Source organism: Cynocephalus volans, chromosome 3 (genome assembly GCF_027409185.1).
Source record: "Cynocephalus volans isolate mCynVol1 chromosome 3, mCynVol1.pri, whole genome shotgun sequence".
NCBI classification, from domain to species: domain Eukaryota; kingdom Metazoa; phylum Chordata; class Mammalia; order Dermoptera; family Cynocephalidae; genus Cynocephalus; species Cynocephalus volans.
Genome location: NC_084462.1, coordinates 8,974,800 through 8,989,303, shown reverse-complemented (window position 1 = coordinate 8,989,303; position 14,504 = coordinate 8,974,800). Strand labels below are relative to the sequence as shown.

The window sequence follows — 14,504 nt, the reverse complement described above, 5'->3', positions numbered from 1 at the left end:
TGGACTGTTCTTGTTTTCATAGTTCCTTGAGGTGTAAAGTTAGGTTGTTTATGTGGAATCTTTCTGTTCTCTTGATGTAAGCATTTATTGCAGTAAACTTTCCTCTTAGTACTGCTTTTGCAATATCCCATAGGTTTGGATATGATGTGTTGTTATTGTCATTAGTTTCAAGAAATTTTTTGATGTCCTGTTTGATTTCTTCTTTAACCTGTATGTCATTCAGAAGCATGGTGTTTAATTTCCAAGTATTCGTTTGATGTCCAAAGTTTCTTTTGTTATTAATTTCTAATTTTAATCCTTTGTGGTCTGAGAAGATGCATGAAATGATATCAATTTTTAAAAATTTGTTGATACTTGATTTGTGACCTAATATGTGATCTATGTTGCAGGATGTTCCATGTACTGATGAGAAGAACATATATTCTGTAGTTGTTGCATGAAATATTCTATATATATCCACCTAGTCCAATAGGTCTAGAGTGTAGTTGAAATCCTGTGTTTCCCTACTGACTTGTTGCCTAGATGATGTTTCCATTGTTGAGAGGGTGATGTTCAAGTCCTTAATTATTACAGTATTGAGGTCTATCTCTGTGTTTATGTGTAGCCATGTTTGCTTTATAAATCTGAGTGCACCAATGTTGGGAGCATATATATTTATGATTGTTATGTCTTCTTGGTGGATAGATCCCTTTATCATTATATAATGGCCTTCTTTATCTCTTTTTATAGTTTTTGATTTAAAGTTTATTTTATCTTATATAAGGCTAGCTACTCCTCCTTGTTTTGGGTTTCTATTTGTGTGGTATATCTTTTTCCATCTTTTCACTTTTAATCTGTTTGAGTCTTTACAGGTGAGGTGGATTTCTTGTAGGCAGCATATAGTTGGGTCTAGTTTTTTAATCCATCCAGCCAGTTGATGTCTTTTGAGTGGGGAGTTCAATCCATTAACATTGCTATTGGAAGATATTGTTTGATTCCTGTCATTTAATTGCTTTTGTGTGGCTTTTTAAAGTGTCTGTGTTCCTTTCTTTCCCTGCTATTCTATGACTTCACACCTTGTTGGGTTTTGAAGAGGAATGGTATAGGATTTTCCCCCTCTTTCTCTTTTGCCTGTGTCTTTTATCCGTGTGATTTATTCTTCCTAGTGCATTCATGGTGGGGATTATTTTTTAGGGGGTTCCAGTTGTAGGACTCCCTTGAGGGTTTCTTATATGGCTGGTCGTGTGGTACAGAATTAGTATAGTTTTTGTTTATCTGGGAAATACACTAGACCTCTTTCATATCTGAAGGATAGCCTTGCTGGGTATAGTGTTCTTGGTTGACAGTTTTTCTCTTTTAATGCTTTAAATACATCATCCCATTCTCTTCTGGCCTACAGGGTTTCTACTTAGAAGTCTGCCATTAGTCTGATGGGGACTGTCCTATAGGTGACTCGATATTTTCTCTTGCTCTTTTTAGGATTCTCTCTTTGTCTGTAACTTTCACCAGTTTAACTATGATGTGTCTTGCAGAGGACCTTTTTAGATTGAACTTGTTTGGGGATCTTTGTGCTTGTTGTATTTGGAAATCCATTTCTCTACCAATACCAGGGAAATTTTCTGCTATTATATCATTGAATAGGTTCTCAATGCCTTTTTCTTTTTCTTCCTCTTCTGGAACACCCATAATTCAGATGTTTGTATGCTTGGGGCTCTCTGATAGTTTTCAGAGATATTCTTCACTTCCTAAAATTCTTTTTTTTTCTTTGTCTGCTTGGGTTATTTTGAAAATAGAGTCTTTGAGGCCAGAGATTCTTCTGCTTGCTCTAGTCTGCTGCTAAAGCTCTCAAATGTTGTTTTTATTTCATTGAATGAGTCTTTCAGTTCCAAGAGTTCTGCCACATCCTTTTTTATGGCATTAATCTCTTTGTAGATTTCCTCCTTCATATCTCGGATTATTTTTCTCATTTCATTGTGCTGCCTATGCATCTCTTTTTGTATCTCACTGAGTTTCCTTATGATTGTTGCTTGGAATTCTTTTTCAGACCATTCAAGGGCTTCTCGTAGACTGGGATCTTGTGTTTAAGTGTTATTACATTTTTTGGGGTATTCCTAGTTTCTTGTTTTTTCATATTTCTGGTATATCTATGTTGATGTTTGGTCATGTGGTGGAACAGTTGCTTCTTCAGTTACTTGAGTTTCTTTTGGAGAGAAATAATCTCTCCTGAAGGTTTGTTTTATGTTCCCTGTTGGGTAAGATTTTTCGGTTTTGATTCCACATAGACTTCGGTTGGGAGGAGACTTCTGGGTCTGCTGTCCAGTGATTCATACCTCCTGGAGTTGGAGGTTGCAAGACGTGGGACTCTTGTGGCTGGTGCTGAGCCTCTGAGGCCTCTTGCAGGCAAAGCTGTGAGGGGAGGGTTTCAAAAGCAGGTATAAGACCATTCAGGTCTCTCCTGGCAAATGCTGTGAGGATTAATGTTCTCGGGGCTGGTGACGGGCTGCTGAGGTCTATTCCAGTGTGAGCCACAGGAGGCAGGACTCCCAGGGCTGATATATATGTGCTCAAGTCACTCCCAGTGAGAGCTATGAGGGGCAGGGCTCCTTGGGCTGGAGCCAGACTTCTGGGGGCCCTCCCAGTGAAAGTCTTGCAGAATGGGATTCTGGGTGGTATTGCTGGGGTGCTGAGGCATCTCTCTGCAAAAGCTGTGAGGGAGTGTGGTCCTGGTGGTGGCCTAGAGATGCTCAAGACAGTACTGACAAGAGCTGCAGGGGGAGGGCCTCCTGGGTTAGGTGCGGCACTCTCAAGTCTCTGCCAGTGAGAGCAGTGGGCGGTGGTGCTCTTGGCTTGTTGCGTAACTGCTGGGGCCTCTTCCTCCAAAAACAGCAAGGGGCAGAGCTCCCGGTACCAGGGTGTTGAGTCCTCTTCCTGCCACAGTCGCAGGATGTGAGGCTTGTGGGGCTGGCATGAAAGAGGTCAAGTTACTCCCTGTAGGAGCGGTGGTCAGGGGGCTTTTAGGTCTGCTGCGATGCTGCTGCAGCCCTTCTCTGTGGGATCCACGAGGAGCAGGGCACTCACAGCTGATGCCAAGCTGCTCTGATCTCTATGTAGCAAATGCCTGAAGGGGAGGGGCTGTAAGGTTTGCTACCCACCTGCTCCAGTGTCCTGTTAAGAAAGCCCCACAGGGTGTGGGCTCTAGAAGCCATGGCCACACCCCGGTTTTGGGTGATAGGGGCTGCACGGTGGCTGTGGTGGATTTGCCTGGCCTGCAGTTTCAGTGGTTGGGGCTGCAGCTTCTAGATGGCATGAGCCACACAGTGGTGAGCACAGGTGGCTGTTGTAGGGTGCATGAGCAACTTCCGTAGAGGACGATGAAACCCTGTGCAGGGGCCAGACAATGGCACTGGCAAGCTCGTGGTAATAAGGGTGAGCTCAGGCAGGAGTAATCGGGGGTTACTGCTGAGAAGTGCTCCAGATGAGTAGACTCTTCATTGCTCAAGGGAGAATTTCTCTTGCTCTGATTTCTGCTGTCCACTCTCTGTTCTGGAACTCTTCTGTGGAAGAACTGGATGCTGGGCACCTCTACTCTGCTATCTTGTCCCTCTCTCCTAGATTTTAATTTAAATCTGTTGTGATTGTTATGTCTTCTTTCCCACCCCCATTTGTTTGTGTATTTATTTGCTTATTTATTTTTTTCTCCCACAGATAAGTGAGAACATGTGGTATTTCTTTTTCTCTGCCTGGCTTATTTCACTTAGTGTAATTTTCTCTAAGTCCATCCTTGTTCCTATGAATGGTAGTATTTCATTCGTTTTTATAGCAGAGTAGTATTCCATGGTGTAGATATACCACATTTTCCTTATCCACTCATCTGATGATGAACATTTATGCAGTTCCAACTCTTGGCTATTGTAAGTAGTGCTGCAATAAACATTGGAGTCCAGGTATCTCTTGGATTTAATGATTTCCATTCCTCTGGGTATATTCCCAACAATGGAATAGCTGGGTCATATGGTAGATCTATCTGTAATTGTTTGAGGAACTTCCATACCATTTTCCATAAAGGTTGTACTATTTTGCAGTCCCACCAACAGTGTATGAGGGTTCCTTTTTCTCCACAATGTTGTCAGCATTTATCAATCTCAGTCTTTTGTATATTAGCCATCCTAACTGGAGTGAGATGGTATTTCAAGTGATTTCGATTTGCATTTCCCAAATGCTGAGTGATGTTGAGCATTTTTTCATGTGTCTGTTGGCCATTTGTATATCTTCCTTAGAGAAATTCCTATTCAGCTCCTTTGCCCATTTTTTAATTGAATTACTGTTTTTTGCCGTAAAGTTCTTTGAGTTCCTTGTATATTCTGGATATTAATTCTCTGTCAGATGAATATTTTACAAGTATTTTCTCTTCCTCTGTTTGTTGTCTTTTCACTCTGTTAATTGTTTCTTTTGCTGTGCAGAAGTTTTTAGTTTGATATAATCCCATTTATTTATTTTTTCTTTGGTTGCCTGTGGTTTTGGGGTCATACTCATGAAGTCTGTATCCAATCCCACCTCCTGGAGTGTTTCCCCTATGTTTTCTTTGAGGACTTTTGTTGTTTCAGGATGTATATTTAATTAGCAATTAATTTAAAAAAATTTTTATTTTGTCGATATACAGTGTAGTTGATTATTGTGGCCCATCACCAAAACCTCCCTCCCTCCTCCCTCACCTCCCTCCCACGCAACAATGTCCTTTCTGTTTGCTTGTTGTATCAACTTCAAGGAATTGTAGTTGTTATATCTTCTTCCCCCCCCTCCCCGGTTTTTTATTTGTGTGTGTGTGTGTGAATTTATTTATTTATTTTTAGCTCCCACCAATAAGTGAGAACATGTGGTATTTCTCTTTCTGTGCCTGACTTGTTTCACTTAATATAATTCTCTCAAGGTCCATCCATGTTGTTGCAAATGGCAGTATTTCATTCGTTTTTATAGCTGAGTAGTATTCCATTGTGTAGATATACCACATTTTCCGTATCCACTCATCCGATGATTTACATTTGGGCTGGTTCCAACTCTTGGCTATTGTAAAGAGTGCTGCGATGAACATTGGGGAACAGGTATACCTTCGATAATTAGCAATTAATTTTGCAAGACAAAAAACCCCACATGATCATTGTGGTTTGAATTTATATATACTATGTATAAATAGTTATTTGTCAATTAAAAATAAAATTGGATGAGCAGCACAGCCAGAATCTCAGCAGCCACATGTAGGCCATGGCCAACCTAACTAATAGCAGCTCCCTGGGGACCTCAGAGACATGGAAAGCATACCACTTCTCATGACTAACTGCACGAGTATGCCTGCGGTCCTCAGCATCTGAGGGCCACCCTGCCACTGCTGCAAGCACTGCTGACATATGAGTGGTCCACCATAGCTGTTTCCCCTGCTAGGGTGGCTTGCTGCTACAGCAGCAGCCACTGTTACCTTATAGTTGGCATGCTGACCGCTTGACAGCATTGACAGAAGGACAGTCACAAGTGGAGGCTGGTGAAAGAAGTGGGCTAGTGCAGGCCCATGACTCATTGGCCCAACCCACAGGAGGTATTATGCTGCCACATGTCGTACCACACCTGAGGGTGGGAGGTAGGTGCATAGCCCATGAAATCACCTTGATCTGGGTCGAGACACACAGAGAAATCCTCAAGAGTGCAGAAATCCAGGATAATCAAACATGGTCAGGAAGAAAACTCATGATCACCACTAATCCAATCCCCAACCAGGGGAAGCAAGGACCAGGAGCCTCTGCCTGTAAGAAAGAGGAAAGAGAAAACCCATCCAGGGTCACTATTCAAACTGAGGAGCTCCAGTATACCACAGTTCACCCATCAGGATAATGGGACACTAGCCAGCATTCCAACCAAGCCTTCCCTGGGTCACCAAACCACGCCAAAGAGTGACAGGGAAACCTAGGCACTTCTTGCAAGAAACTGAGAGCTTTTCCATATCTTCAATGAACCAACACAGTGTTACTAACCTCAGTAAGGGAGGTTAGTGCCTGAGTGCCTAAGCCACAGAGGCATTCATATACAACTCCAACAATGAATATGACTAAAGTACCCACATGGAGAGTACATGACTGCATCTATCTGGAAATAACACTAAAACACCCCAGTAAACAGTCAACATAAAACACATCTGCAGGAGGAAGTCTCCATCCTCAGAGCCAACTCCAGAATAATAGATGAAGCATCTGCTCTCCCAGATGACCAGATATCAACCTAGAGATACTAGAAATATGAAAAAGTAAAATAAAAAACCCAAGAACACATGACACCACCAAGGAAACACAATAATTCTAAAGTACCAGAATCCACAGAGCAGGGAGCCCTTTAAATGACTGAAAAGAAATTCTGAGCAGCAATCTTACAGAAACTCAATGAGATAAAAGAAGACTCAGTTAGACAACAGAACAAAATGAGGAAAACTATCCAGCATATAAAGGAGAAAATTTACAAAGCGATCAATACCTTGAAAAAGAATGTATGAGAACTTCTGGAGCTGAAGGATGCACTCAATGAAATAAAAAACACAACTAAGAGGTTAAGCAGTAGCTTAAAGTAAGCAGAAGAGAGGATTTATGATCTTGAAGACAATCTTTTCAAAATAAGCCAGGTGGGCAAAGAAAAAGAATAAAGAATACAAAATAATGAAGAAAATCTAAGAGAGCTAGCAGACAATCTTAAGTGCAAAAGGGGAGGGGGAGGGAGGTTGGGGATAATTAGGTGGGGGATACAGGGTACAAATGCAATTTGTGGTAATGGGTATGCTGCCAGTATGAAGTTGGCCCTCACATTCATGGGCACGAGGGGTGACAATTAACTTTGTATCTCATGAATATTCATAATTTAAAAAAGGCACAAGGGAAATCTTTGTACTATCTTTATAACTTCATATAAATCTATAGTTATTTAAAAATTAAAGATAAAAATGCAGGAACTACAATTGTTACGATCTATCCAGCACCTATTCTTTCTTCCTCTGATAAGTGTCTTGATTTTACTTTGAAGCTACTCTTTCCTTTTTGGATATGATCTCAGTGGGACTAAAAAAAAAAAAAAATCTGAATCATGGTGTTCCTGAAGGGGAGGATAAAGGAAAAGGTATTGATAACTTATTCAACGAAACCACAGTGGAAAACTTCCCAAGTATAGGGAGAGATGCAGACTTTCAGATCCAGGAGGCTCAAAGATCACCAAACAGATTCCATCCAACAAGATCCCCTTCAAGACACATTATAGTGAAACTGGCAAAATTCAAAGACAAAGAGAGAATCCTAAACACAGCAAGAGAAAAGCATCAAGTCACCCATAAGGGAGTCTGCATCAGACTAATGGCAGACTTCTCAACTCAAACTCTATAGGCCAGAAGACAATGGGATGATATTTTCAAAATACTAAATGAAAAAAACTGCCAGCCAATAATACTATACCCAGCAAGTCTATTCTTCAGAAATGAGGGAGAACTAGTGTATTTCCCAGACAAAGAAAAACTGTGGGAGTTCACCATTACATGACCAGCCCTGCAAAAAATTCTCCAGGTAGTCCTACATCTGGAATCTGAAAAACATTAATCACTCCCATGAATACACGAGAAAGAACAAAACCCACTGGTTGAACAAAAATGCAAATGAGAAAGAGAAGGAAACTAAATCTTACCACCTCAAAAAACCAACAAACATGGAAGACAAACAATAAAATTGGAAGAAAGGAACAAAAGATATTTAAAACATCTAAAGGGAAATTGATTAAAAGCCAGGACTAAGACAATATCTTTAAAGAACAACCTTAAATGTAAATGGATTGAACTCTCCACTCAAAAGACACAGATGGACAGATTGGATTATGAAGCTAGACCCAACTGTATGCTGTCTTCAAGAGACTCACCTCGCTTTTAAAGAAACATGTAGCCTAACAGTGAAGGCATGGAAATACTGATATTTTATCTTTTAATGATGCTATTAACAGGAACAGTATAACACTCATAAACTTTCATTTATTTAATCATATAGTCTTGAAATACATACAGCAAAATTTGATACATAATTGGTGATTCAAGTAGCATTTATCAGAATCTAATAGATTAAGGGGACGAAAAAGAAAATCTATGAGTAAGTAATTCAGTGTAATGCTTGTTCTAATATACATACATATGGTAAATATTTGAAATTACATACAATATAGAATTTGTGTAGAAAAAATGAAATCTGATATATATCTATAGATACATAGATATGTTAATGTGTGCATATCTTTACATATTACATACACATATATACATATATACTATGCATATAGATGTGTGTGTATATATATATCAACAATGAGGGAATGTACATACTTAATGCATGCATTAGACATAAAATATTAGGTATTTCCTAGAGAAGAAAAGAAGTATTTCTAAATCTTTCCAAATGGCTCTCTCATACATTATGTTCCCTGATATCCTGAAATGCAGTTAGCAGTTAAGAGTAAAAGAATATCATGAAAACACCTCAAAATTGCTTGAGATAAATTTTCAATAATTTTATGGAAAATATATTTAAATTTAAGATGTACTATAAAAATTCTTTTTAGTTCATGGATGTTTGTATTTTAATGTGTTTGGCTAATAGGAACAGCACTCCTATGAAAATAATGAATGTATTCTGGCGAATATGTACATATTTTGCTTTAGGGTATGAACTTAAGGGCCATAGATATATGTCTCTTTATTTTAACCATATAATTCAAATTTATTCCCTTAACTGGTGAAAGCAATTTGTACTCTTATTAGAAATGTACTAAACTTCCACATGCTCAATATTCTCTCCACAAATTGGTGTTGTATTAATTTCTTTTGCCTCTACTGTGCTATAAGTTTGGCATCACAATTTTCTTGGGACTGCACCCTAACAATGTGGGAGACGTTATCATAACCTTTGAACAAAAGGAAACATAGATGCACATTGAGGATTCCATAGAGATACATTACAGCTGGTTCACACTCACCGCGAAAGAGAATTCTGTCCACTACTTCCCAGCTCTGCATTCAGTGTCACATTAGCACCTTGGAACTGGCCGTGAAAGGAGTATTTATATCACAGCAACAAGCACATGCCACAAATCAAGGCTTTTTAAAAAACATTTTTTTTCCCAGAGAGCCAGTGTTACAGCATGCCACCAGGCTGTTCCACCAGACACCAGTGTGTTAGTTCCTAGTGATGATATTTCTGGAGATGCTACATAGGCAACATTTGATGAACAGTGACAGGTACCATAGCATCATTTTGTAATTACCCTTTCGGATTCTGGCTAGAATCTGATTTTTGCTCATTTATTCAGTTATTTAAACTAAGTTCCATGTTATTAGCTGAAAAGATAATCAATGAAATTGCTAATATATATATGTAAATATATCAGAGAATCTGGTAGTTGGAAATTAAGAAAAATGTGTCGCATGAAAGTGGAGCAGAGCATGAAGTCACAGAAGTGAGGACCCAAACCTGCCAAAGGGACATAGGCTCCTGTGTAGGAGAGAGAATGGAAGGGGACAGTCTAGGAAAGTCGACAACGAGAGGGAGGGAAACTACCATAGTTTAATAGAAGAAAAGTCCTCTAAGACAACACCCCAGTCATCTTCTTGCACCAAAACCTTGTTTACTTCCTTTGACATTCTCAGCAGATGGTTCTCCAATTAATGCTGTGAATTTTCTTCCGGAACCTCCTGGGATCATCAGATGTATTTCCAAGCCTCCATGATGCTCATAGTGCATTGTTCTCTCAAGTTTACCTCGTGGCTGCTTCTTGGGGGCTTCTGTGGCTGTGCTGAGCCTGAAACAGCAGAATCCCGAGGACCACCAGGATCAAACCAGCCATGCTCATCCTGATGAGATTCTCTACTGTGTAATCCTGGGGGTGTGAGGCTAGGAATTGTGGACAAAGAGGTCACAGTAGTCAGGGAAAATCAGAATCATTCCAGGATCCCTTGCTGTTCACCCAGGCATCCTCCTCCTCTTCACTGAACTTGACTCTCTGTGTTCAGCCCCATAACTGAGAGTATCTCCATACTCACCAGTCCTGGAGTCTGACTTGTTTTGTGGTGGGCTAAAGGTGTCAGCTGCTTCTGAAAACTCAAAAGGGAGGGTGTTGGTGAGGACTTGAAGAGACCTGAGTCTTTCCCCTGAGGTCTGTGTTTTTATTTCCTCCACTTCTCATGACAAAACATCTACGTAGTTGCTTAATACATCCTTTTTTTTTTTTTTTTTTTTTACTGTGGCAGAGTTCCTTTGGTCTCTTCATGGGATGCTTCCACCTCTCTGTATTCTCTGAACTTAGACCTTTGTCTGAGTCACTTTGGAATAATGTTTACCTGATCTGTAACAGCTCAGGATTGGTGAGAAAAAGAAAGTCTGAAACAATTAAACTCATGTATGCTCTGTGTTCAGACTCGGACACAAGACCCTGTAAGGTTTACCCTGTACAGGAGCATTTTCATGTCTTTATCAACTAAAAGTCTAGCATCCTTGGATGAGAGGTTGGTTGTCAGGGGCTCGTAAATGTCGGGAGCAAAAAGAGGTGAAAGTCTGGAGCTTTCTCCCTTGCACTCCTCCTCCGCCAGTTCTTGTGGTGTTTGACCATTTGTTTATCTCTTGTTACCTAATTATATAGTTAGGAAAACTTACACATTGTGACACACACACACACACACACACACACACACACACACACACACACGGAGATATTTATTTTCTAAATGGTGGCCTTACCAGAGGTTCATAAAAGTATTTCTGCTTTTATAGAGCATGAATGTAGGTATGAAAACTAATGACAAACATGAGGAACATATTAGAAAAAATATTAAGTATGTGGATGAAAATATATGTAAAATAAATACATGTAAGCTTATATAGAAATGTCCTTGAAAAAGTTTGTGGATAGTATTATATTTTAATTCTATTTTTTCAAAAACTTTTTGTAGTACCCTCATATATACATACGTATAAATTTATGTATTGAGTATAGAATCATACATACCTGGGTGTATGTATATAACTTTAGATTTTTTAAAATATGTAGTTACATATATTCATATTTAAAGTGAGAAATTGGCATACAATTTAGAGACAAAGAAATGAAATTTCTATTTTCTTGTGGTTGATATGTATTTTGTTCCTTTTTCTATTATTTTAATTTATCAATAAATTTCGATTTCCATGTCCCTTTACCAATTCCTCATTTTCCTCCCTCCCCCTATTGGAGCAGATCAATTGAAAAGTTATTGGAAGTGCGATAATCTATAGTAAGTTAGTACAAAATAAAATGAACATGTACAAACCAATAGCTTTGTCATGTTTAGTAAATTCACTTAAAAAACATAAAGGAATCAATTAATTATAAGTTGTTAAAGTAGTTGAACAATTGAGAACAAGTTCTGAAGTTCTACTGCACAGTAGGGTGACCCCACCCATTCTATCGATAAGGAGACTAAGGCTCAGAAAGGTAAATTGCCTGCCCCAGGTTACCTAACAAGACAGCAGCAGAGCTGGGAATTGAACCCAGGTAGTCCAACTTCTAATCTTCGATCTTTAAGCCAGAGCTGAGCATCCTAAACTGAGGGAAAGAGTCTGCATGGTCCCTCCCCCTGGACCAGCTCCCCGATCCTGCACAATGTCACCATCACTGCTCAGATGGGACAGGGCCACTGCAGAATCAGGTCCTGGGAGGCTTCCCCGGGAGGCTTTCTCTCCCAGGAGGTCACAGCCAGAAGGCAGAACTGAAAATTACTTTAGGATCTGGGGCAGGCCCTTTACTTTTACACTTGGAGAAACTGAGGCCCAGATGGGAAGTCCTGTCCAAGTCTCTGTCTCCAGAGGAGCCTGAACTGAGGATATAACTCAGCTGTTGCCTCTTCTGAACCCCACCTTCACCTCCCAACACAGCCCCTCACTTACCGTCTTGGGTGCCTGACTCTGTGGAGGTGAGGGGCTGAAAATTGAGGGACTGGAGCTGCTGTGCTCCTCACTTCAGTCCAGCTGCTCCTCCCCCAGGTTGGGCCACTAATATCTTTCTCTGCCTGGACCACCCACCCCTCAACGACCCCAGCCTCAGAGCCCCTGGGGGCCCCTGTGGTACCGGCTGACATCTCTCTCTGACTTCCCAGCTCCCCTGGACACAAGCCACGCTGAGAACTGGAACTAGGACTTAGATCAGCTGAGGGTCTCTTGAGGCAAGCCTGGGGAAAATTGTAAATTCTCTTGACAGAGGTCCCTGTGACTCACCAACTGCTGAGCTGGGCCCTGTGGGTGGGGGGCTGCTGCCCCCTGGGGATCTTAGGAATAAGGACAAGAGAAGTGTGAGGGATAGCAGCTGCCCCCAGACCCAATTCTGCTCAGTCTTATCTATATCTGCCCTGTAGCCTCCCAAGACCCTCCCTCTGCCCACCTGACACCTTCGGGGGATATGAACATGGAAAGGGACAGGCTTGAAAAACTCCTGATGGCCTCCTCCTTTCTGAGGAATGAATTCCCCTCTGGCTGACCCTCCCTCAGGGTTTCCCTTACTCCCATCCCAGCCCAGAGCTCTCCTGGGGGCAGGGTCCTGATTTGACCCTTTGAGCTAAGACGGGAGAGGTTTAGAAGCCCCTCACCTGAGACCACGAGCTCCAGGAGGTCACTGGGTTCTGACCACAGCTGGGGTGTGTTCTTGTAATAGCCATAGCATCTGAACGTCCGCCTGTGCATTGCGGTCATGGAGCCCACAGAGAACAGGGCCTGGAACTCCCAACCAGTGTCTTGCTCTAAGTCCAGGGTCCAGGTGAGATTTTTTCCTTCCTCAGTCAGAACAAACGTGCCAAATCTGAGGCTTGAGATACACTGGAGCGTCACATTCTCTCCTGTAGTCACAACAGGGCTGGGCAGGGCTGAGAGGGTGGGTTTGCTGTAGATTCCTAGAAGTAAAGGAGGCGGGTGTGTTGAATGGGGCTCACACCACTGGGCTTTGAGAGGGGAAGACACCCCTGAGAGCAGACCCCCTTCCTGCGGGCAAAGCCTGCGGCTGGGACCCATGAGTGTCCTCTCACCTGTCACCACCAGCTCCAGGGGGTCACTGGACTCTGACCAGCCAGCAGGGCTCTGATAGTAGCAGTGATATCGCCCTGCATGGTGCTCTGTCATGGATGGGATGGGGAACTTGGCCTTGTTTCTGGGCTCCAGTGGGCTCTGTCTGATCCAGGGTGCTGATCTTCCCTCTTTATACAGGTGGTACTCCTGGGCCTCCAGGGTCCCCTGACACCAGATGGTCACGGGACTCCCCGAGGTGATCACAGAGCCTGGTTCAGCCCAGACTGTGGGTTTTGAGGACTCTGGAAGGAAAGCACAGGTTGGCTCCCAAGACATTCCCCACCCCCTTGGATCTCCCCTCTCATCCCCATGACCCTCCCAGACACCTCCCTCAGTCAGCCCAGAACTGCTGTCCTCCACACCCAGCAGCCCTGAGGTGGCCCCCTGTCCCTAGTGAGGAGGTTGAACCTGGGACATCTGGAGACAGACTCACCTGCCTGCACTTGGATCCTGTGGCGCAGACTCACACCTGGAAAGAGTTCACTGTGAGAGACTCACCACCTCCAGGCTGGTCAGATCCTCTCCTCTGATGAGCCCTGCTGATTCCCTGGGGTCTCCTAATGCACGAGGGCTTGGCTGTGGGTGGAGTCCCTTGCAGCCTAAGGTCTCCCGTCCCGCTCCTCAAATCTCACCAAGGCAGAGCAGGGCTGTGAGGATGGGTGTCATGGTGCCTCCTCCCACTGGCCCCAGCTGAGCAGATGGATGAGAACCCAGTGCCTGGCAAGACAGACAGACACACAAGATGTGGATGTTTGGAAGCTGGGTTTTTTGTCATGAGGTTGTCTCATAAGCAGCCCCACAGGAAGAGGAACTGCCCTCCCCAGAAGCCTGGCTTTGGTTTCACCAGGGCTGAGGCCAGGACAGGAACCAGGCTCCCTGCAGACATTTCAGATGTAAATGGGGTCTCTCATGACACCCAGACTCTGCCTGACCTGTCCTCATCTCACTTAGGGTGAGCCGGTGACTTCCTGAGTCTGTCCCTTCCAGGTGAGGGTGACTGAGGGCTTCTCCTTCCCTCTCATAGCCTCCCCATAGGGTCTCCCTCACTCTTTCAGCCTGTCCATCATCACATGGCTGTGGGGCCCTAACCATGGCCAGTCGTCTCACCAGTCCTGGAGATGCTTCAGGGAAGATGCAGGTTCATGCTGCACGGCCGACGCAGATCAGCAGAGACACATTGAATATCTGTGCAGTTCAAGTTGAGATGCACTGTGGCAAAGGGCACAAAGGAGAAATAAAGGGAAATAAGGGAAGAAAACACCACTCTTCTCCCATCAGTTTAGTGTGGGTTTTCTTCTAACAAATGTTCTTCTTCATTGTGATGTCTTTTTTTGTCTTCTCAACAGCATCTACCATTATGTACCTGGGAACAAACCTCTGAAT

The 14,504-nt window shown here is 42.6% G+C and overlaps 1 protein-coding gene across 1 annotated transcript; it reads right to left on the bottom strand.

Moving 5' to 3' along the window:
* Positions 1-9,789: 9,789 nt before the first annotated feature.
* LOC134373840 (leukocyte immunoglobulin-like receptor subfamily A member 5) lies at positions 9,790-13,823 on the bottom strand. Its single transcript, XM_063091866.1, has 6 exons — positions 13,754-13,823; positions 13,547-13,590; positions 13,082-13,361; positions 12,650-12,949; positions 10,076-10,126; positions 9,790-9,926 (listed from the first exon to the last, which is right to left on the bottom strand). The coding sequence occupies exons 1-6, from the start codon at positions 13,785-13,787 to the stop codon at positions 9,790-9,792; spliced, it is 846 nt and encodes a 281-aa protein (XP_062947936.1). The 5' UTR covers positions 13,788-13,823.
* Positions 13,824-14,504: the final 681 nt, after the last annotated feature.